At 38.4% G+C, this 23,678-nt stretch overlaps 3 protein-coding genes, 1 long non-coding RNA gene and 1 other non-coding gene across 7 annotated transcripts; 3 read left to right on the forward strand and 2 right to left on the reverse strand.

Annotated features, from left to right (window-relative positions):
- The first annotated feature begins 750 nt into the window (after positions 1-750).
- On the forward strand, positions 751-6,926 carry LOC110051242 (uncharacterized). 3 transcript variants are annotated; one of them, XM_089285000.1, is made up of 5 exons: positions 751-1,067; positions 2,590-2,713; positions 3,921-4,151; positions 4,288-4,332; positions 5,303-6,926. In XM_089285000.1, the coding sequence occupies exons 2-5, from the start codon at positions 2,638-2,640 to the stop codon at positions 5,512-5,514; spliced, it is 564 nt and encodes a 187-aa protein (XP_089141126.1). In that variant the 5' UTR covers positions 751-1,067; positions 2,590-2,637; the 3' UTR covers positions 5,515-6,926. The 3 variants fall into 3 exon arrangements, with proteins under 3 accessions (XP_089141126.1, XP_089141127.1, XP_020612918.2); XM_089285001.1 differs by having other exon boundaries at positions 3,921-4,133; XM_020757259.2 differs by having other exon boundaries at positions 752-1,067; positions 3,924-4,151.
- A 5,214-nt stretch (positions 6,927-12,140) lies between these two features.
- On the reverse strand, positions 12,141-12,213 carry Trnar-ucg (transfer RNA arginine (anticodon UCG)). The gene has a single exon. It is a non-coding gene; the product is annotated as a tRNA-Arg (tRNA).
- Positions 12,214-13,046: 833 nt separating this feature from the next.
- LOC149115535 (uncharacterized) lies at positions 13,047-18,653 on the reverse strand. The gene is made up of 2 exons (XR_016206076.1): positions 18,201-18,653; positions 13,047-13,679 (listed from the first exon to the last, which is right to left on the reverse strand). It is a non-coding gene; the product is annotated as an uncharacterized LOC149115535 (long non-coding RNA).
- On the forward strand, positions 13,522-16,861 carry LOC110051105 (uncharacterized). The gene is made up of 2 exons (XM_020757080.2): positions 13,522-13,645; positions 15,146-16,861. Exons 1-2 carry the CDS (start codon positions 13,522-13,524, stop codon positions 16,306-16,308), a joined length of 1,287 nt encoding a protein of 428 aa, XP_020612739.2. The 3' UTR covers positions 16,309-16,861.
- Positions 18,654-18,713: 60 nt separating the features above from the next.
- Positions 18,714-22,340, forward strand: LOC110051104 (uncharacterized). Its single transcript, XM_020757079.2, has 3 exons — positions 18,714-18,803; positions 19,333-19,438; positions 19,764-22,340. The coding sequence occupies exons 2-3, from the start codon at positions 19,366-19,368 to the stop codon at positions 21,797-21,799; spliced, it is 2,109 nt and encodes a 702-aa protein (XP_020612738.2). The 5' UTR covers positions 18,714-18,803; positions 19,333-19,365; the 3' UTR covers positions 21,800-22,340.
- The last annotated feature ends 1,338 nt before the right edge of the window (positions 22,341-23,678 follow it).

The following is a 23,678-nucleotide window of genomic DNA, read 5'->3' on the forward strand; positions in this document are numbered from 1 at the left end:
AAAAAAACAGCGCAGCACAGTATGAAATGTTCTTATGAGAAAAACCATGGGACCGAGAACATTTCAAGAAAGATGGAGACGTCTATTGAATCCTTACTCAGATTACTATTTAAAAGTCACTATACTATCTTGTCATCCTGTTACTGTTTGTGAGGTATGGTTATGATGATAGGGTCGACCACACCCCTCTGTCACTTAAGTTTAAGTCGTTGAGTCTGTGCACTACTCTCACAATAAATCATTAAACAAGTAAGGCTGCTTTTTTTTTATTAAGGCTGCTTTTGCCCCAAGATTTCTTACAAAATGCAGAAAATTTGCCAGATAAACGTTCAAAACCGGGTTTTTTAACTACTAGAAATTATAAATAGAGACTTGTTCATTCATTCGGACTACCGGTCGATCACTAATCTAATTATTTTAAATATACGGAGGTCAAAATTCTCAAGTTAATTATAATCCTAACAAGATAACAAATAAGAGTCTTTGCTTGTTTTTCGTTCTGGCAGCCATTACTAATGCAATACATGATCCCCTGGCATTATAGGAAACAGGCCGCTGATAGAACTCTCTATTCCCGACTTCATTTCGCCTCAGGCCAAATTCATAATCTTTTACAATGGTGAATGAACAATACCCCTTGTTCGGGCTCTGATTTGCCCTAGAGCACTGCTAATGTTATCTTAGGAAGATATTTCGTCACCACATTCTCTCTATATGTTGCACAGTGTTTTCTTTGAAAGCGGAGTTAAGTGGTCTGAGTGAATTCTCTCTGAGTGTTGTGAATCTGGCGTTAATAGACACTCGTGCATTTAAATCTGAAAATTAACATTATTCAGTGTAAAAGTGTCTTAGACATGACCTTCGTGCAATCGTGTTGAATAGGAGAGCATGTACGGGTAAAACGAAAAAATTTTCCCGCCAAAATTTCTCTACATATCCATATCACAAATAACACCTGCAAAGTTTAAAAAGCGTGCCGTCATCAGCACGAATGACCAAATCACCAGCAACTCTGACGAAAAGCCAAGCACCGGTGAAACATATCTTATTTTGCTTTTGTTTTTAAGGTTAGTTTATTTTGATTCTCGTTTACGTAAATAAAGTAGAGCTGTTGGCTTTCATATATAGTACATCATAGGTTCCCTCGGTTAAGGTTGAAACGCGACAGTAATAACAATAATTTAACGTGCATCAACTGTATGTGGTTAAATAGTCCTTGAGTTTCTATCTAGTAAGACCACACTTACAAACCAGTTGTTGCATTCCCTTTTGAGATCACCTTATTGATCAATTTTATTGCGCGTTAGGTAGTGTAGGTTTGGCTGTGCGAATGCAAATAACTGGAAAATGAGAGTTTGGAATACCGCGTGTGTCGTGAGTTCTAGTTTCATTTTACTCTTGATAAAATTAATAAACAGATGCGGTAAGGACAATTTCATTGACAGCTCGTGGCAATTTCATCTTAAAGCAGTCTAACGTAGACTATTATTCAAAACATTTCCAGGAGTCTTAACTAGAAATGTTGCTAAGGACACTAGTTTTGAAGACTATTGTAAACGGTGAGTTATTTCTCTGTGGATTGATCCAGGTGCTTTCATCCAATATATTTCACTAAATAAGTACATTTGTACTCGCTCAACTGGGCAGAGCAATCTTTTACATCTGGCTGCAATAAGAACGGAAACAGCCAGGAGTTCTTTTTATTATCATGGAAGTACGGTTTTTAATAAATACTGAATGTTCATAAATTTGAAGATATTACTCTGGTAGTTATAGGCTTTTGATATTTGTTGTAATATACTTTCCTATATTTTTGTTTTTATTTTTGTATCTATCCTATTATTGTGTAATCCATGGTAGGTAATAGCTTCAGGGCTCCTATTGATTGCAGAGATGCTTTGTAAGCTCCCCGAAGGGACTACCCTAAAATTTTTATCTTTTTGATTTTTCTTTTTACTTTTAAGTAAAGGTGTCTATCTATCTAAGTGTGACATCACGATTCGATACCAGCGCGCATTGTAATTAGCTGCTCAGGCGTGCCCTCAGACAATCACATTGGAGACGGCAAGCAAATTGTATATCAATGCGGCTTAAGACATATTCTTAATTGTACAAACGTGTAATGGACAGCCGCAAATAATATGATATTTAAATATAGAGTTTGTTGTGAACTTTGTTTCGGTTCAATAATTATTTTCTGAAAGGTAAAGTTTGCCCACGGTCGCGCTAGCGTTCCATACCGCTGTTACAAGTACCTGTCTCGGTGTCGGTAGCAGTATATACAACTAGGACCTCAACTCCACCCTGAATGAGATGCTAGGTAACTCCCAGAATTAAATTTTGTCAGCGTCTATTTATAAACCTGGGTGGATAAAGGCACTGTGCGAGTAAAGTGTCTGAGAACACGACACAATGTCTCAAATCCCAAGCTCTCGATCCCAGTTTCTCAGCTTTATATTATGGTATGGATATAACATAAACATTATATTTAGATCAAGAAGAAACGACATAATTATCCCTGTTATTTTGGTCTGTCCATTGAAAGATCAATAGCAACCTGCTCTAACTAACTCCAATGATTTTTGTCAGTGTTCCGTTGCAGGGGCGGCCACAAGAAAAGCATTCACACAAACCCTGATGAATGTAATTCAAACTCAGAAAGTATTTGCACTCTTTGCATGGATTGCAATTGTGACAGTAACTGTCGATCTTGGTAAGTTACAGCTACCTATACAACTATATCATAACATATGCATTACAATGTCTTTTATGCAATTTGTATTCACCTTCGCTGTAAATGTGTCACCTGAGCACCCTGCTTACCACCATTGCCGGATTAGCATTAAAGAATGTACTCGAATTAGAATTAACCGGGACTGTCGTTCAGGCCAAAGGTAGAACGGAAAGGATTACATTAGAAACATGTATAGAGGAGGACTTTCATCGGAAGGCTCAATCCACGAGAAGCGATTTTCGACTCAAGTTTGATAGTGGCGTGATTTTCCTGGACCAATCACAATTCATTGTTATGCATAGCAACCAATGAGATTGCTTCATTCTGTAAGACAATAGATTACGTCAAATAGCTTTTTTTCGTGTTCGCCAAAGTGGGCAAAGGCTGGCTTTCGAGTTACGTTGAAAGATTTTAAAATAAAAAAGCTTTTTCTGTTGTTTCTTTATTCTATAAAACAAATAGATTCCTTGTTGCCGTGCGTCTGTTCAGTAATAGATCACACAGGACGTCAGAATGTGGTAAGAACATCAGCGACACACTCGGCTATCGCCTCGTGTTCTTACCACATTTTGACGTCATCTGTGATCTATTACTGAACAGACGCACGGCGACATGGAATCTATTTGTTAATTAGATCATTGATCTGCTATCTTAAATCTAGTTTCAGATGCAGATCTGCTCCCCTCCTCCCCCCCCCCCCCCCCTTAAGCGATAAGTGGTTTTGTTGTGGCCATTGGGTATGGCTGTTTTTGGCGATGTTGTTGGATAAAAGGGTGACTATCAGGGATCAGCATCTCACAAAGAATTCCTGTTAATTGCATTCTCAGTGTCTAATAGTAGTTTTATTAGAAATTTGTACAGCGCTGCTGGATGCTCAGAAGCACGCGCTACATAAAATTATATTATTATTATTATTATTGTTATTAATATTATTATTATTATTATTATTATTATTATTATTATTATTGAGATATACCTGCCGATGAGTTGTCTTCTTCTGGGGCTAAAGTCATTCCACTACTTCATTGATGATTTTCTAATAAGCGATCCAGAATTTACAAACCAAACTTCAGACCTCACAAGAGTTGGCATTGTTCAGTTTTCACAGGGGTCGTGATAATGTATTAAAATAACAAACTTTACAAAAATGTTTCTTTTTTTTTTAATCTGTCTGTCATGATTCCAGCAGTTCCCCTGAATAAGCGGAAACTTGTGGAGTATTTGAGATTGCCAACAAGAAATGAGCAGTCCGTAAGAGATGGGGAAGGTCGTCTTCCAAGAAATTTAGGCAACAATGACATTACCAAACTCCTGGACGACTTGGACAATCAGACGGAGGCCATAAAGAGTGGCCAGCAGATTGGTGAAGAGCTTTTAGGAGATAAAAACGAGACTGGAGGTAGTTCATTCATAAACGGTATGACAACGCGTACAATGGTTTTTCAGACAATAGGTTTCTTCTAACAACAAATTGACACACCCTTAATGTCAAGTTGTGCTTTTTAAATATATATTAGCCTCAACTTGAGTAAAAATGTGTTTTTTACTGTTAGAACATAATCAGAAAAACACAGACAACATTGCAGAGGAAGTAACAGGTATGCAGTGTATGTCAAATCTTATATCTGTGCATGTCAAATCTTATATCGGGGTTGTCACCCTAAGAGTGATGTCACATGTAGTGAGCCAAAGTGCAATGCGTATATGAAATAGTTAGTCTGTGATCGACTAAAAACAATGGTTGCAGCATATGTGCACATCCTGCAGTACTCATATCAAGACGTTGATTTGTATTGATCAGAAAATGAGCCTAGCATAAAGGAAATGCTTCTTCGGAGTACAGCAGATTACACATGAGCAGCAAAACAGTAAGAGATGAAAACTGTAGCATTCAAACCTGTAGGACAGGGTGCCAGTTCCAAAAAAAATATTGAATCTATGATGTGTTAATATATTCTATCGACAAAGAAAATACCTATCTTAGTCAGTTGCACGATCAATTAGAACTTTTGAAAGAAACTTGTAGTTTTGTCGTCCAATTTTACATTGAACAAGCCATCTCACTTTTTATCAAGGACACTTGTCAAAAAAAAAAAATTGTTTCTATGTAATGAATGTACCCTTTCAATCTCCGTTGACACTAAATGAGTAAATAAATATCTTAATTGACCACACCCACAATTAGGTTTTTCAGAGCCTTTGGAAACAGACAATGAAACAAATATTGTAGATAACATAAACTGGTTAAAAATCCCGACCTGCAGGAGGAAGACCAAGTTGGCTTTTTACAAGCGTGGCCGAGGAGTTGAACTCGGAACTACCGAGAACAAATCCATCTTAGTGGTCAGAATGGGACTAAACCCGCGAACTCGGGATTTCAAGTCCGGCACCCTAACCACTCGCTCGGCGACGCTGTCTCTCTAGAAAACGTTATTCAGGAGAACTGCGCCTTTGAAAGCTTATTATAGATTATAGTGTTTTACTGTACACTTATGCCAAAATAAGGATTTTCATTACCTCCTCTCCTTTCAACTAAATACACGATACTTTTTCGTCGATAATTTTCAGATAGCGCCTCGGAGGCAGTGAGAATAGCAGACGCCCCGGTGCTGGTTGATACAAACGGAGTTCCAGAGAAAACAACAGCTGTAGAGAGTGGAGCGTCCTATTTGGCTGGCAAACCTCTGTTGATACTTAACAAAGAAAACAAAGATCCAGATGTAAACAAGTGGTTTCTCTACTATCCACTCTCTACAGAATCTGATCAACAAACAGCTTAACAAATGAAGCTTTATTTTGGTATTGTTCTGTTAAATTATGGTAATGTATTACTATATTTCAAGTTTCTAACGTTGCGTGGAAAACTGTGTTGAATGCAGTTTTACGGCACTGGAATTGTATTTTTTATACGTAAGTTGAAAATGGAGCTCGCCCTACTGCTGCATTTGTTTTTTAGTAAAATCTCTGATTTCACACCTTTTGGGCATTCACTTCCCCTTCACTCTGGACCGCCATGTTGTATTTTTCAGAGTGAAACATGTTGTATTGGACTAAACATATTGCATCAGACTAAATATTTTTCGGCCAAATGTGAACCCACAATTATTGTTCAGGTAAAAACACTTAAAGAGAATTTCCTTCAATTAAAGTTTTGATAAGCTGTAAAGGTACAGTCACAATACTAAATTATTCGGCCTTCTAAAGTTCTTTTAATAATAAAGTGTATTATCGTTTGTCTCACGATGTAGTCACTGAGATGTAGATCGCGACGTTTCGACTGCTTACTGCTAGTCTTCTTCAGACGATAAGGTCGACTGATTGCACGGTATCATTTATATCACAAAGGTCGGCTGTGATTGGTGCATTTCGATCCTCCTATTGTTCCATTGTTCGGGCGAGTAGCTGTTCCCTCAGTGGTCCGCTGTTGCACCGTTCTCCTGTTTTTGTGTTTCTTGATCGTGGGTATCCAAGCTTCAGGAATTTCAATTCCACTATCCCTGTTGATGTTGCTAGGGTGAAGTCTTATGTGAATAGCTTCACGTAGGGTCAAGGAAGCTATTCGCATAAGACTATTATTTTATCAGGAAAACGGGTACACTCTCCAAATGACTATGTGAAGCACAAAGGGGCCGTGATCAGGCGATTTTCTTTTTCTCTCTAAATCGTGACTCACTAAAGGGATTTACAACAGTTTTCAGTGTGCAGAAAGGTTCCAAAAATACCATTATCTGGTATAATAAATCTTTCAACAAATACGGCTTATTTATAAAAACCACAAATGCTAGAATGATCCACGCATTGGCAGTAATGATGATAATACATGTGATGACGTTAGGTGGCCCTTGGAAACCTTTTTTTGCATTTAATGTTTTATCCTTTATTATTGCCAATCTTTCAACAACTTTCTAAAACGTGCTCTCTGAGCAATAATTGTTTTTCTAGACTTCTATACTGTAAAGTTTGTTTTATGTGTTGTCACTATAGCATGTTTAGTGAATAATTATGACAATGGTTATCGAGCTTGTTTTTCTTATTATTATGTTCACAAAGTCTTGAAACAGTCATGTTAATTTAAGTAGGGTAGCCCTTTCAACACAAGGCGGGCATCAATGGGCGCCCTGTGTATGTGTGTAGTGTGTGACTACTACAAAATAAAAAAACCTGTCAATATAAAGATATAACAATATAAAAAGCCTAATAAATATGTTCAATAAGTGTCTTTAAAAGTACGAACTAATGAATTAATGATGACAAAACGAATCGCACCTGAAATTAAAGGCCAATGTGGCTTCTTTTATTATTTTGGTAAGTTATAAAAAGAACAGAAGCTGAGAATCTGAATGTAGGTTTTTCCTTAAACTTACATTGAGGGTAGACAAGGGAATTTCTTTTCTATGCACGGTGTTATGACTGAATGTTACGATTTCTTGCATAATGATATATACATGCAAAAATCTCAGCATACTGATTGGCTGAGAGCACGACAATTAATCCCAAACAGTGCAGAAAGTTGAAATTAAATGTAAAAAGTCGAAATTGAGTGCACAAAGTTGAAATTCAATTTAAAAATTAAACGAGACTTACCTGTAAGTTGAAGTTTGATTGGAATTCTATCCGTCACCAAGCATTGAGGGATTACGTGAGCATTGCGCCTGCCCGAACTCAGTTTTTAAAGCAGTTACCATGTGTGCAATAGGAGAAACTCCCAGTCAAAATAAGGGTGAGCGCTTGAGAAGGGAGGGCACGTAATCCCTCAATGCTTGGTGACGCATAGAATTCCAATCAAACTTCAACTTACGGGTAGGTAAGTAAAATCTGTATACGAGCCAAGTGGCCCATCAGGCCGGAGCTTATCCCGGTTTCTGTAGCATGAAGCGACTAGGAGTATTTCTACTCCCCCCTGGATGGGATGCTAGTCCATCGCAGGGTTACCTCCAGCATTAAATTTGCTTGTACCCATTTATACACCTGGGTAAAGAGAGGCACTGTGAGAGTAAAGTGTCTTGCCCAAGAACACAACACAATGTCCCCGGCCAGGGCTCGAACCCGGACCGCTTGATCCAGAGACGAGCGCACTAGCCATGAGGCCACCGCGCCTCCCACAACTTACAGGTAAGTCACGTTTAATCTTTAAATTCTATTCCGTCACCGCATTGAGGGCTTACATGAGACTTCAAAGCACACTGCACCAATGTAACAAATTCAACACAGAATCCATATCATACCACTATATCTTATTCCATTTTATAAACAGTTCAACTAGAAAATCTAATGCTTGGGATAAAGTGGGGGAAACACAATCAATTTGTTGGCTACCGCAAAATGTAATCCACTTCGTAAAGTAAGATGAGTGCTGTTTAAGAGTTCTATATCTCTAAAATTGTAGGATGTCCGCAGCACTCTTAAGGGATTCCCTGATAATCTGCAAGCCATCAGGAACTTCTTCTTTTTTAATGGTCGAAACTCATACTCTTGCCCTGGCATTTTGAGCATGGTCAGTTGCTATGGAAGTGTCCTTGGCACATCTACTATCAGGTGTAGCTGGGTAGGCCAAAAGGGAACAATCATTATGCCCTTCGCTTCCGGCCTCGCAGGCAATGAGCAATCAAACTAAATGGGAGGAAGCATAGAAAAATTATGTTTCCCATGTGATCGAAAAAACATCTACATTAGTTGTGCCAGGATCAGGTCTCCAGGATGCATAACAAGACATCTGTGCATTTAGCCTAGAAACAAAGAGGTCAATAGGTGATTCAGCCAGATAATGGACAAAGCTTGCTAGCAAATCGTTAGACTTGCACCTTCATTGGACTTAATGATGTCCTCGGGCAGACCTCCTTTAGGCAGCAGTTATAGAACGCTGATCGGTGGGCTCCTTCTCAGAGTCACCGAGCGAACTGAATTCAGACGAGTGTAGCCTGGGCTAAAATTAACACTAATTGAAAAGCAGAGGGGGCGGGGTAGCGATAAATAATGAAAAAATAGATAAATAAATAAAAAATGCTAGGTAAGATTTACAAGCTGCTGCCATAGGGAAAGCAAAGAAAAAAAAATTAAATAAAAAAAAAGAAATAAACACCTCTTGATTTCTTTAACACTGTTTTCATAAATCCAGACATGTAGCTCCTCATCCGAGAAATTTGCAGTTCAAGAGGTATCAGGGTATTAGGCTATTGGGGTATAAGGGGATTAGGATGCTATGGTGTTAGGTTGAGGTATTAGGGACTTAGAGCCTTAAAGTATTAGGGTATTAGGGTGTTGAGGTATTATGCTGTTAGGGTATTACAGTATTAGGGTAATAGGGTATTAGGGTATTAGAGTATTAGGGTAATAGGGTATTGGGGTATTGGGGTATTAAGGTGTTACGGTATTAGGGTATTAGGGCATTTAGGTGTTAGGGCGTTAGGGTGTTAGGGTATTAGGGTATTGGGGTATTAGGGTCATAGGGTATTGGGGTATTAACGCATAAGGGCATTAGGGTCATAGGGTATTACGGTATTGCAGTATTGGGATATTAGGGTATCAGGGTATAATAGTATTGAGATATTAGGTTATTAGGGTATAAGGGTATTATTAGGGTGTTACGGTATCGGGGTATTAGGGCATTTAAGTGTTAGGGCGTTAAGGTATTAGGTCGTAAGGGTATTAGGGTGTTACGGTATCAGGGTATTAGGGTACTAGGGTATTAGGGCATTTAGGTGTTAGGGTGTTAGGGTATTGGGGTATTAGGGTCATAGGGTATTACGGTATTGCAGTATTGGGGTATTAGGGTATCAGGGTATTAGGGTATCAGGGTATAATAGTATTAAGATATTAGGTTATTAGGGCATTTAGGTGTTAGGGTGTTAGGGTATTGGGGTATTAGGATCATAGGGTATTGGGGTATTAGGGTCATAGGGTATTACGGTATTGCAGTATTGGGGTATTAGGGTATCAGGGTATAATAGTATTGAGGTATTAGGGTATTAGGGTATTAGGGTATGAGGGTATTAGGATGTTACGGTATTAGGGTATTAGGGCATTTAGGTGTTAGGGTGTTAGGGTATTAGGGTGTTAGGATTATAGGGTATTCGGGTATTAGGGTATTAACGCATAAGGGTATTAGGATAGGTCCGTGGGTCATTCGTCCATTCAATTTTCGTTTAAAATCAAAAATTGAAAATTGATGTCAATTTCTGATTTTCGTTATTTTTTATCGTAAAAAATAAAAAAGTGCCAAATCGAAAATATCTGACTTTTTTCCTTTCGGTAGAACATTGAAACAGAACTTATATTTTTACTTTAATCCTGTCAACAATTTATTTTTGTTTCTCCGACAATGTTGCAGTCTGTGACATGGCTTAGTTTTTCTGTTTTCGACGGAAGTCTAAAAATTGATAATTGAAAATTGCAATCAATTTTCAATTTTTGTTTTTCGGCCAAAACTAAAGCACTTCAAATCATTGACAGAACTTCCCCAGAGGAAGGGGGAGGGGTCTATTCAAGTGGTAAATTTTTGTCCCCAGTCCCCCTCCCCACAGCCCCGCTTCCTTCCCTGCTTAAGTAAGTCGCGCTCTCTTCGACTGTCGCTTCGCGGTCTTTCGCGACGTTTGGAAACGTTTTGTGAATTTTGTGTCTTTTCGTCATTCAGTTCTATCCATTACGGCGATCTGCGAGACCATCGACGTTAGCCAAGGAAGAAAAAAGTCTTAGTTTTCGTAACTGGAGCGGCTGATGTAACCATATCGAGACTTTCTCGAGCTTTATAGGCGCCATATTGTAAAATATTGATTGGATTAGATTGGATTTGTAACACATAGATTTGAAAAACACGTAATAGAGAACAAAATCCAGGGTTGGGGAATTAAAACTCTACAATATCCTTGAAATAAAACTTGTTGAGCTGATCGAGCTAAATCCCACCCAATTTCATTGTTTTTTAAACCAATCAGATGCGAGTAGACAACACGTGATTCAGGTCCAGAATAAAACCGTCGGGAAAAATAAAAAATCGATGTACAAGACTTAAATTCGACATTTTCTGGGTCAATCCATTGACACCTTCCGTAAAATTTGTGCTTCAGTCATTCTGCTAGCATTCGTGTAGTTGTATGACTACACGCAAGGATAGCATTCGGCTAACAGTCTGTGATCATTGAAATACGAATTAAAGTAACCTTTATCCATGGAGTCGGAACACAGTACAGAAGGAAGCCCGGCCGAAACCTAGCCCTTGGCTCTAAACCTAGGAGGGGCTCCGTCAAGGCCGAGCTGGAGACATGGTCCAGGCACTGGCCTATCTGCTGGTGGTTTGCTGGCAGCCACCCGTCAAAAGCAGGGTGAGTGGAGGATTTCTTTTATTGTCAGCTTCACTTAGCTAGACTTGAGTTTTCATTGCCGAATAACGTTGACATTGAGTGTGTGGCTGGGCACTTTGCTCAGTTGTTGAACATCAATTAGCTGAGGCTCCTGTGTTGACCTGGGACCCTGCTGGAGAGGCACATCGTGACGAGCCAATATCCCAACCAGGAGTGGTCAAGGCAATTGTGGCCGCTGATTTCCTGTATCACCTCTTCCTAATTAAGAGGTGAAGAAGCCACCTCTTAAGTCTATAAGTCTATCAACTTTATTGGTCACAAAATTACAATATAATTAAAGAAGAAAAGGACCAATAGGAATTGCGCGAACGGGAAAATAAAGTTACCCATGCGAGGCGCAACCCTAGAAGCTAGTAAGAATGGTGATAGAAAATCTTAAATTTGATAAAAATTACAATAAAATCTAATAATTAGTTATAGTTAAAAATTATAGTTAAATCTAATTAATTACAATAGTTTAAAACAAGATGCGGATAATATTAGTCACAGAAAATTAAGAGCGGTGGCAAGGGCAGTTACGGAAGAGAAACCAGGAGCAGGGCATGTAAATATCATAGGTAGTGTCCACTCTTCGTTATCCATTCAATCTTAAGCAAGAAGAGAAACCCTAACTTACTGAGCTCGAGTCAAACAGTCAGTCTTTCCTCCCTCCTCCATCCACCACTAGACACTTGCTTCCTTTGTACATTGCCTAAACCATTTTAAGTGTTTTTAATTTAATGCCATACAACCTTATGATTCACAAAATTCCCATATCAACTTGTTTTGGTCTACATTTGTAGAAGTTTAAAAAGATCAATCTTCTTCACTTTTCGATCGTAAATTGTTATTAGGTGAAAAAAATAGTTTTTTTTTTCAGTACGTACAAGCTCTTTTACAGTATGAGAAAAAAAAAAAAGACGACCCAACCAGGACTCGAACCTTGGAAGAAGTTAAAAAATTTATCTATATCTCTTTCACTTTTGATCATATATTGCTATTAGTGTTGTCAAAAAAAAATATGTAGTTTTTTTTCAACAGGATCCCTTCTATAGTTTTAAAAAACACGAAGACCCCGCTAGGACTCGAACCTGGAATCTTCTGATCCGAAGTCAGACGCCTTATCCATTAGGCTACGAGGCCGAGACAATGCCGGGGTTGAATAATGGTTGAATAACCAAAAGGCCCTTCAGATGATCTCCTGTCACTCCTGCGTACTGAAGGGAGAAGGTGGCGAAGTGAGAAGCTGTTTAAAACTTGAAGAATATTATTAAAAATGGCCGGAAGGTTAGTAATCAACTCTTTTCTTGCCCATGATAGCTAATGAAAGTAAAACAGCTTTGAAGAGACTCTATTTACATCGGAAGGTGAGAAATAATTGTTGATGTACTATTTAATTGATCTTCGTTAGCCTGTGTAGCAGGCGTGGGATAGAAGGATGTTTAAAATGTGTTCAGATGTTTAACATATTCATTTCGCTAATTTTGTGGTAGGAAAAACATATTTTGATTTATTTTTTCATATCGCTTGATAGAAGCATTGCAATCAGTCACAAAGGGATCTTTGAAAGAAAACTTATTACAAAGGTAAAACAAATCAAACAGCCCTATAACAACACCTCTAGAACAAGGAGAAGGGAAAGACTGGGAATAGCACGGAAATTTCACCCACATCCAGGTTAGTTTTAACCTTGATTTTGCTTGCATAGAGGTCGTGTCAGATAGAACCACGCACCAGCAAAAGGTTCTTCAGATAGTTGAAATTAGGCAACTGGCCACTTGACATTTTCTCGGTGATAAATTATAAATGGCCTGATCTAGTCGGAAAAGTGAAGAACAAGACAGGAAAAATAAGACTTTACCTAAAAGTTTCTACCAAATTCTGATGTGATTAACTCGCTTTACAGAACAACTCGTTGCAAGGGTTCCTTGAAAGTGATAACGACTTGAACTGCAGGTAAGTCTCACGAATAAGGATGACTCGTCCACTGTTTATTTATTCTATTGTTCTTAGCCATGGTAAAATAATATTTGATGGGAAGACCATTTTGTAAGGTGGGAAAAACGTTTCCTTGTTCCCCTGAAAGTGTTTTGTTAAAAGCCGTGAAATTGATACTAGACAACTTATTCTTAATTTAACCGACTAATTCTATTGTTTTCGATTGTGTTCTTTGACGTTTACATTGTAGATTCCCTCACGGGGTTTCTGAAGTAACGTCGCTTGAAACTAGAAATCAAATTATTATTGAGTAACCTTAGACGGCCGGCTAACGAGAATTTTGGTCTACAATTCAAAAGATAATGAATTATTTTCCCTAGTTCTGGGTCTTCTAAAGAATCAAAATGAACTATTCTAGGAAGAGACGAAAATATCTGACGGAAATACACTGATTCGTTTTAGACTGATACTTAAGTAATACACAGTGTTTTAATTCAAAGATATCCTATTTTGATGGTGTTCCATTTTTACTTCCTTTTTGTCTTTGTCTTTCAGAGTGTCCTCCTTTATCTTGTGATGAATGCAAGTACCTTCATTGTCGCTCTGGCGATAATACTCTCCTTGTCTCAAACAGCAGGTTAATATTACACTCCATCAACCATATGATCTGCCTGTGAATAATGTTCGGTCCATTTTAGAAATAAGTAGAGAGGAAAAAAATATTTTGATATCTTGCTGGCTTTACACATGATCATGAGAGCAGTAATAAGTACCATGAAAAAAGTCTTTATGAACAACCGTGTCAATTTATCATATACTGTCGCTCTTTCTATACAAAACATTAAACGCGTTCTTAGTTTAAGCGCTTTTTAAGCTCATGAAAAACATATTACAGTATAATCGACATTTTTGTTCAGTACAGAGACGCTTTTGTTTAACTGTGATCTTTGTAACTGGTTCATACATAACACGGACAACGTATTACAATGCTGCTATTCAACAACTAAGGAGCAAACTATAGCCAATAATCACTCACGCAAATACGCTTCTTTCACGTTTCCCAACGGCTCGCTACCTACTGATAAAGAATAAGTCTTGTGATTATTGGTGTGATGTGATAACGTTGGTTTTGATTTTACGATACCGAGTCATCAGAGCTCTGCTGTATTTAACAGTTATTCACGTCAGTTATTCGCTTCTTCTCTGGAAATATCGATGTTCGAAGGAAAACAAAACTAACTTTTTTCGCTTGGGAACAGAAGTTAAGTTTTTTATTATGTAGCTGGATTTAAATAGTAATAAAGCAAGAGGAATTACCCCCTTGTCAAAGTAACTTCTAGCAAGCGGGAGAGCGGGCGACATTTAGATTAAACCATTGCCACGTGACCATAATCAACAAATAAGAGCGCGCGTTAGATTCAAATAAACTCATAAACTCCAGCTGTATAACAATGGTGAATACTTGTCGAGAGGGAGTCGCAGTGTTTTACTGAGCCTTAGGCGAAGTATAATGAACAGTTTAAGTATTATTTTCGGAGGTGAATATCAAGATCTCAGATCTTGATATTCTTGACAAAATAACGGACTAAAACATGGAAACAAAGGGCCCGTACGCTCTAGGCTAACAAAATTTGTTTGGCTCTGCCATATGGCTCTGCCATATGGCTCTGCCATATGGCTCTGCCAAAGCTCTTAGCAAAAATTGTCATATTTTCAATTTGGTAAACGTGGGTGCACTCAAAAACATTAAAATTTTATTGACCACAGAGTGTCAATCACATAGCGAGAGAGTTCAAAGCGAGATCAAATTTACTTTATTGACGTTTTCCTTCACATCACGGCGTGTAAATTTAAAAATCTGACAGTTTTCTCAGCTGGCAAAACTTTTTCCTGCTTCGAAGCAGGAGGCCGGCGCCCTTTAAGTTTGGTAAGGTTCGACAAAATTTGGTAGGAAAAAAATCACGGTGGGCACAGATTTTTTCGCAAAATTAACACTGACATTTGCCTATTTGCATGCGTACGGGCCCAAAGTCGCATTATTCGGTTGCATACATTTTAGGTTGATCTGATTTTTATTTAATGCATTTCTTGCTTCAGTCATAGCAGCTTACCAACGAATCAACGTTCTCACTTTTAGAAACTGCTCGTCATACCCAAAGAAAGAGAATCAACCCGAAGTCACATGGAAAAGTTGTGTCCAGAGGCAAACACAGAATCTTCGGAATAAAGCAGGAACCTCTCGACGAGAAAACTCCATCTCGTAAGCAATTGGCATACAACGAGGCGAGCAGTTCTCTGATAAAGAATAAGCTAGACGATAGTCTAGGAAGAATTCCCTGGAGTAACAATCAGCAAGACGTAGCTTCTTATGTTGACGGAGCAGGAGGCTTATCACAACAGAAGCTGATGTCCATCATGAATCAGTTAACCAATGACATCAGAGTGAACGGTCGGAGGATTACTCCACTCCAAACGCAAATAGTACAGCAATCATCAAATGGCATAATCAACCCGACATCACCCATGAGCGACATGCAGGATGAGATGCAACCTGATATGCAAAACAACGTGCAAGATGATTTGGAGAGCAATAAGCCAAATGACATGCAGAATGACATGGCTGGGAATGAAATTAAACCTATAGTAATACCAATGAACCAGAATTCGAAGGGAAGTAATGGTGAACAAGCGACGAGACCTGGAATGTTTGAGCGATTAATGTTTGGTGGACTCTCCCAGATTATGGGAGGAGGAGGAGGAGGAGGAGGAGGAGGAGGAGAAGGAGCAGGAGGAACGGAGAATAAGGGCTACTCTGATTTTGGTGGTGGAATGACTAACGTACCTGGATTATCATTCGGAGGACCTAACAACAATGGAGTCATCAACCTTATGGAAAGCGAAAATGGACTTAAGCCAATGAGTGGAATGAGAGGTATGAATGGAATGGGAGGTATGAATGGAATGCATGGTATGACGAATGGCATGGGTATGATTATGAATGGAATGGGTCGAATGGGGGGACGAACGTGGGGAGGAGGCTCATTTTTCTCCAGGAGAGGAGAAACCATTTCCCACAAGCAGAAAGCGCAAACAAAACACAAGTCATTTGACCAGGAGGCCAAGACGACATTCTCCACATCAAACAAACAGGCAAATAAAACCCATCAAGCTATTCCTGACGTAAGAATACACATTGACCCAAGTCACGGAATTAAGCAAGACATTATACCATCAATTCCTAATGATTCAGTATCTGGAAAAAGATCTCATTCAACTTCAAAATTAGAAGTAGAAGATTAAAAGAAGACCGTACGTTTGTAACTGAACATTCAGTAAGGTGGACCAAACGAGGGACTTGCTGGTGAATAGTAGTTGATATGTCAATTTTGCAATGTTTCCTGTTTTAATTTCATGAATTAAAACAAGACTTGATTCAGGTCTCTGACAGATACTTAAAAAGCCAAAAACGCAGATCTGGAACTTTATATTTTTAATATAAAATACAGGAGTAAAGATGAATTATAAACACCTTGAAAATGTTTGCTTCTTTCAGTTTAAGTGTCAAGTCTGTGAACTAGCTAGGTGTAGCTAAGCGCACTGATCACTACAAACAAACATTTTTTAAACAAATTTACTCGTAAACAATATATATGGAGTCTTCGAAACTGTTCGAATGCTACACTGTAGAAGCGTGTTAGTTTCCTTACGATTTGTGTAAGAGGTCAGAAAAATGTGCAAAGGGAGACATCGATCGTATGAAGACCAAATTCCCCAAATCGTCTCCATTACCTTATATTTAACTTTTTTATGTTTATTGAGTAATCCATAATAAACAAACTTCATGAAAATTGGACCTGCGCTGTTAAACTACTTTGAAGTGAACACTAATAGCAAAAGCGTCATAATTATTCCTATAATTTCAATCTTAGAGAGGATAGAGAACTTTTTATAACATGGGGTTCTATGCATGCTGTATCTGTATCTGTCCTCAAAGGCCAAAATGTATTTTTGTGCTAAACAATTCAAACCGAACCGGGTAATGGTGGGAGGTTACTAATGAGCTAAGTGAATTGTTTTGGTTACATTGAAATGGGACAAGGAGACGATCTCAGCCAAATGCATTTTTAAGCTGCCATTTACTGACGTTCTCATGATATCCATTTGAGCAGTCGTTTTATCTTGATCTTTCGAATGCCATTCATAAAGTGAAGTTAAAATACACAACTTTTTCTTTTCCTCAAGAATTAACCGAAATAACCGAAATTAAAACATCACAAATATCAGTTGTATACCTCTAGTTTAGTCAGTGACAATTAAACTACATTTAAGAAATAGAAAGCATGTACCGTGTTTCTATCGAGTTATAGAAACACGAAAGGAAGTTTGCGAGAACGAGAAATGCTGTTTCCACAGCTTTTTCGAGTTCTCCCAAACTTCCTTTCGTGCTTCTAGAACTCGATAGAAACACGGAGAACATGTTTTCTATTTCTTTTAGAAAACACCGAGACGAAAAAAACTGAGGAAAAACAGCTTGTTTACTTTGATCATCAAAATTCTCTTTGCTCGCACCATCATTACTTTAACAGCTCGTGCTAGTTCTGTGTTTCCATCGAGTTATCGAAACACGATTTTTAACCAATCAGCGCGCGTATTTTCTTAGGACTGTTTTCTAATCCTTTATGGAGAAGTCCACAAAGTTTATTTAAAATAAACTGACATGAGATATTGATGAGACGACAAAATGCATTAGTTTTAAAAATAAATCACAACAGTGTCGGTAAACAGGCAGAAATTCAAATTTATCAGAGCGAAATCACTCCTTACTTGGAAATACCATACTGAAACTTGTCCAGATTTGTGTTTACTTTTCAGATCTTGAGACTTCTCTATGCGCATTTTATTCTCTATTTTCATCCAGAAATTAGAGGTGCATTGTGGGGTAATTAAGAAGTCCTTCAGATACTGTAAGGATAAAGTTGAAGTAGTTCCTGATCACCTTGATACTGTGTCCCTTCAATATCTCTTTCTTCAGACTAGTAACTAGTTTCAAATGATTGGCAAGTAAAGTGACAAAAACACATGTCAGAGACATCAGCGATAGCACTTGTAAACGTCCAATTTAGAACGATGCATGTGAAAAAAAGACAGTGTTCGATAACTTCATTACACAGTCGTTATCCATCATGAATTACCTGATTCTCTAAAGCAAGACGTTCTCCTGGTTTGATCAAGTATGCCCTTTTCCTCCAGAGATGTTTGCACCATCAGACAGGGATTCATATCAAATCAGAGCGTATGTGCTCCATTGTTGTTTCACTTGTATTTATAAGTGATTGCTGAGTGACTACCTTGTATCATTTTTTTTTTCAATTAGTCGGTGAAAGAATTAAAAACCCAACGATTCTCGCGCCAAGGCGCAAGCTAACCAAATATACCGTCAAATCCGTTGTGTTTTGCGGGTACCTTATTGTTGGTGAGGTTTGCAAAGCACTCACATGACTTGAGTGAACAATCAAGAAGCGTATTAAGTTCTGTTAAAAACGTCAAATGGTATGGTAGTTTTCATTGTTGGACCTGGGCGACAGACACGTTTTAGTAGTTAATTATTCATTGCCAAGCCAAAGAAGAAAATCTCTCCAAATAGAGTATGACGTCATTCCATCAACATCTCCAAGAACAAGGAACCCAATGTTTCCTAGATTTGTGCTGGTTATATGGCCGACCAGTGTTCTATTGAAAGAGAAATAATTGTATTTTCACTTTAAACTTCTGTTAAAGCTTAATTACTGGGCAAGGTAAGAAAAAGCTCCATGTTATGATTCTTCACAACAGCCATTCACCTTATCCCAAAGAAGTGCATTTATTTATTATTCGATACTAAGGAAAAATTTTAGATTATGTAAAATCAAATACTAACAGTAGAAAAAGAGCACACATAGAAGTGGACCTGATTTGAAGATTTCGGCTGTGGGATGAGGACCAAAATTGAAGTTCTGACTCGATTCGGTTTAGTAGGTTTGTGATCACTTGGCCTCAGCAGCACTGATGTAAACTCTTTATTCTACCTGTTTGCTTAAAAATCGCTCTTGAAAAATGACCTTTGAAGAGAGTTCTTAAAAAAATACCTGTTACAAATTAAGTTAGCTAAAATAGCCCAACAGGAGACAGTGAAGAAAAAGAGTCAAAAATCTTGTGTCAAAAAAACTACAGGCACAGGAAGCCATTTTGCTTCTTTTCACGAGTTGTTCATCTTCATATGTTTCGTGCTTGATTACACCCAGACTGGCTCAATATCTTCTTGTTTCTTGCTATGTTTTCTAATAGTTGACGAAAGCTACCATGCTACTTAACTGAACGATGACAGAAAACAAAATTATATTTCTTCTGAGCGTGGTACTATACATTGCTGCTGGAACATCCATGACAACAGGTACGTTAAAATTCACCCATCTGTTGAATAAAAACTGGCGTTAATTTGTTTTTTTGGAATACGGAAGTCATCGGTTTTCGAAAATAACTAACTATTCTGCAATACGTAGCATGACTGTTACGTGGAAATTATCAGATGAGGTCTTATTCAGTTTTTAGTGCCGTCCGGAATCAATCTTGAATTCTACGTTGAATGTCAACATCGTGCAAAGTTTTTTAAAACTTATTGGCTCAAAGGAAACCACATTTTGAAATCGAGCTCAAAGATTTGGCATTTACTCTTTCATACATTTTTCCAATAACCACCTATTATGTCGTTATCCTAGATCAAAATGGTAATTCTACAACAGAGGTTGCACGACAATTTATTCTTCCTCCGAGGATCCGGCAGATGCCTTTATCAGGCACAATATCGGACAACAATCCATCAGTGCTCGCCTATAGTGGGCTCCCAGGATCAAGTACTGAGGTAACTGCTCAACAGGTTGAGAATCAAATTGACCAGTTGAACAGGCTTAGCCAACAGCTTCGTGGATTGCCCCAGTCGCCATCAATTCAGGAGACAACCAAAGGACCACAGATACCGCTTTCCAACTATGTCCCACAAATCAGCAGAGAAACAGCCCAGAGTGGCCTAGGGAGACCACTGGAAGCTGTTCCGAATTATGTCAAAAATGTTGCAAGAAACCCTTTAACAGGACCCAATGGACTAACAAAGGATGTTCTATCAGACCTGATGTTTGGCAATCTCAAAAGTTTGGCATCCATGGGTGGCTTAAGCAGCGTCAACACTCCAGTGGAAGAGAACACAATGTCAACACAAATGTTTGGAAATTCTGGATTAAGTGCATTTAATAATCCCCTACTTGAAGAAAGGTTGACACACTCGCAGCCAGGAAACCTAGGTATGGGCCTACCCCTCCCACCAAATGAAAATATGGATTTTAATGATCTGCCTATCAATGATTTCGACAACCTGAAAGATTTATCCTTTCTTCGATCAAGACATCACACTAAGAGTAAGCGAAAAAAGAAAAATAATAAATCGGACGTTGTTACAAAGCTACTGTTAACGTTGTTGGTTGACAAGTTAAAAGACATATACGAAATGGACAAAATGAATAGCACTCAACGAAAAACACTAAAATTGGACTCATCTACCATAGGAAAAATTGAAAGCACTTTGAATGAACGTAGCAGTTCCGCTTCAAACAACAAAAGCCATTCTGGAAAATACGGTGAAAAAGAGGCCAAAATATCTGAACCTTTTGACACTAATCTTTCCTTTCCACTGACGTTTTCTGACACGAAAGGGGCTCAGGAATCGCTCGTCGACTCCCCGAAAAAAAGTGATAAAGAAGGCAGTTCTTTACTGGATGTCGACACAAAGAACATCGAGAACATAATAAAAGGTATTGAAAACGGCAGAACCGATCCGAAGTCGACCTCAACCAAGGAAAACAGCAGAGTCAATATTGAAGGGCTCAACGCCGATCCCGGAAACAGTCCGCTGGAAATTTCCCAAAAAACAACGAAGACACTCAATAATGACGATTTGAAGCTCGTTCAAACGGGCTCTGCCTCTGCGTTTCATCGTGTGAAAATAGATCCAGTGGGTGTACTAGGAAAGAGTGCAACTATTCCGAGCATTTCGGACTATCATCCGACCATAGATGTACCAAAAATAACCTCTTCTTCTGAAGGAATGTTCGAAGTACACACCGACAAAGCTACAGTATCAGCGTTACCTACGTTTTCTATTTCATCTCTGTTAAACCAAGAAATCCCTGGAAATGTTAAAGGTAGTGATCGAGTTCTTAACACAAATCTGGAAAAGGAAGTCAGCAATGCTGGAATGGATGTGACTGACTCAACATCGGCAAAACTACCAGTCACCAGTACAGCAATGGAAGCTAATCCAAAAGATACAACAACAAGCACTGGTGAAACTGATAGTACAAACTACCTCGAAGCTTCTAGAGTTCTTGGAGCGGTTTTCAACAAAGTGAAGGATCCACTGGCAAGGAAAAGTGTCGAAGTTGCCATCAAAGCTATGCTGAAGTTAATGAAGTCAGACAACACCTATTCCAAAAAGCACTCGGTACCATCAATGAAGAGGTCATGGGTGCTTCAGGAAAAGGTCAAAAAGCTGATGAAAACAATTCATGAACTTTCCGAGACAGTCCATCCTGTAGACGAGGAAGTTTCAAATTCGAAGAAAAAGCATTGGCATGCCAAGAACAGGTTCTATAATAAACGTTTGTCGCAAAGACATACAATCCGTCACAGGCCACATCACAAACGTCATCATCATCATCATCATCATCATCATCATCATAAAAGGACATATTCAAAGTATTAGGGAAACTTTGCACTTTATGTCAGGAGCAGTTTAAAATGTTTTTTTAAAATACACTTAATGTTTAACTGCCGGCTTCATCTATAGTCAAGTTAAGGTGGCTGGTAACGATTGACAGCACAAAAAGACACGATCAACAGGTTACCATAGCAATCCTTTTTACTACTGAATATTCATTAGCATGTACGTTTAAACAGGAGATTTTTCATACTTTTAAAATTAAAACAATTAAATGGAAGGATTTCAGAGACGCGCTTAACCTTCGAATATTTAGTTGGCCGTTCAGCTAACATCAACCCATCATAGACCAAGGCTGTAAATCTTTACCAGCCTCTTTAATCTAATGAAAATACAGGGAACAGATTTACATATTTATTTCATCAACATTTGAACAAGCCTTTGATATTTTTAAATCAATATTTATATTAGTAGAGTTAATGAAGATGTACATTGAAGATATTTTTATGCTTTGTATTCTTTATTTAGAGACTGAACGTTTCTGGCGTTTTCTCTCTTAAATAAAACTGCCCAGTGTAAGAAAAACGGAGGCCATTTAAAGCTATCGGAAGCGACTATGTACATCATCGTGAACGAGTTGTGTTGTCTATCAAGACAATGCATTTCTAGCCTTCTGAACTGATTCTCAGTTACCAGACATCATACCTGGGAAAATGAGCGCGGTAAGTGTCGCTTAGTTCTTTTGGAGGTTAAGGAAAGCTCCGTCGAAAAATCGCTTGAATTAAAGAACAAGAGATTTGGTGGAGATAATACCTCAGAAATAAGGAAATGATGGGTGATGCGTTCCCGGAAAGTCACACATTTTCACAATTAACTCCGAACCTACTCCTTAATCTAACGACTTGCCCATGGCGTAAAATCTTCAGCAAGGCTGTTATTTCGGATCTTCTCCTTACCCTTTGGCGTTCGTCACAATTTCCCCGAATATAGACGACTTTTCAGGAGGTTGTGGAAGGTTAATTTGGAAGAAAATTTTCATCTTGCTTACTTTCCTGAGATTAAGCTCAAAAGTGAATAACGCACCATAAAATCACTTTGTTTACCAAACTTTCCACGTTGTCTTGTCGATTAAAATAATTATTCTAAACACCCTTGTTGGACACGTGGTCGGGATGATTATCACAAACTTAGCGGCCCTCGGCACCTCGTTTTTTATTTATCTCTTCGTATCCAACGCGGGATCTTAATAATTCTTAATTGTTTCCCTCAAATAAATACCGATATTTTGTGGCCCCCGTCCGGGGTAATACATTATCATCTTAAATCGTCAAAGATTGCTGCAGTTTACTTGTTAGATTGAGCATATTTAGGCCACTCCAAAAATATGTCGAGTCCCAATAATGAAAGCAACTTTTAAAAATGGCTTCAAGTTAACATTTTTTCAGGTGATTCCTCAGAAACAAAACGATTTCTTTGAACCTTTCCCCAAATATTCCCTTCCAAGGATCGTTTTGGGAAGGAATGTCCACTTTCCAAATGGCAACGTTTGTTAAGGAAATACTTGAAAAAAAACTTGATAGGTAGAGTCTCGAGCATATAGAACAATGTAATATGGAACACATTGAGGAGGTCGGCGCCCTTGGTTTCTGAATAAGAGGAATACATGTATGTGATAATCAAGTGTGCAGTTACAAAAGGCACTTTGAAGAAGTGGCAGAGACTTTCCAAATTCAAACACCCAGTCAAGAGAGGAATGAGGAGAATAAGTATTAATTTTTAGAGGCATTTCTCTGGCGGGCCAGAGGCCTAGAGCACCCACTATTCTGGTACCCCAACTGCACAATGACCTACTTTGCCTCGCTATATTTTGGAAATGCAAACTCTGTTTAGGAATTTCTCCTCATTTATCTCTGAAATTTGCAGT

The sequence above is a fragment of the Orbicella faveolata genome, unplaced genomic scaffold (assembly GCF_042242905.1).
Source record: "Orbicella faveolata isolate gen_17 unplaced genomic scaffold, um_ofav_v1 contig_13, whole genome shotgun sequence".
NCBI lineage: Eukaryota > Metazoa > Cnidaria > Anthozoa > Scleractinia > Merulinidae > Orbicella > Orbicella faveolata.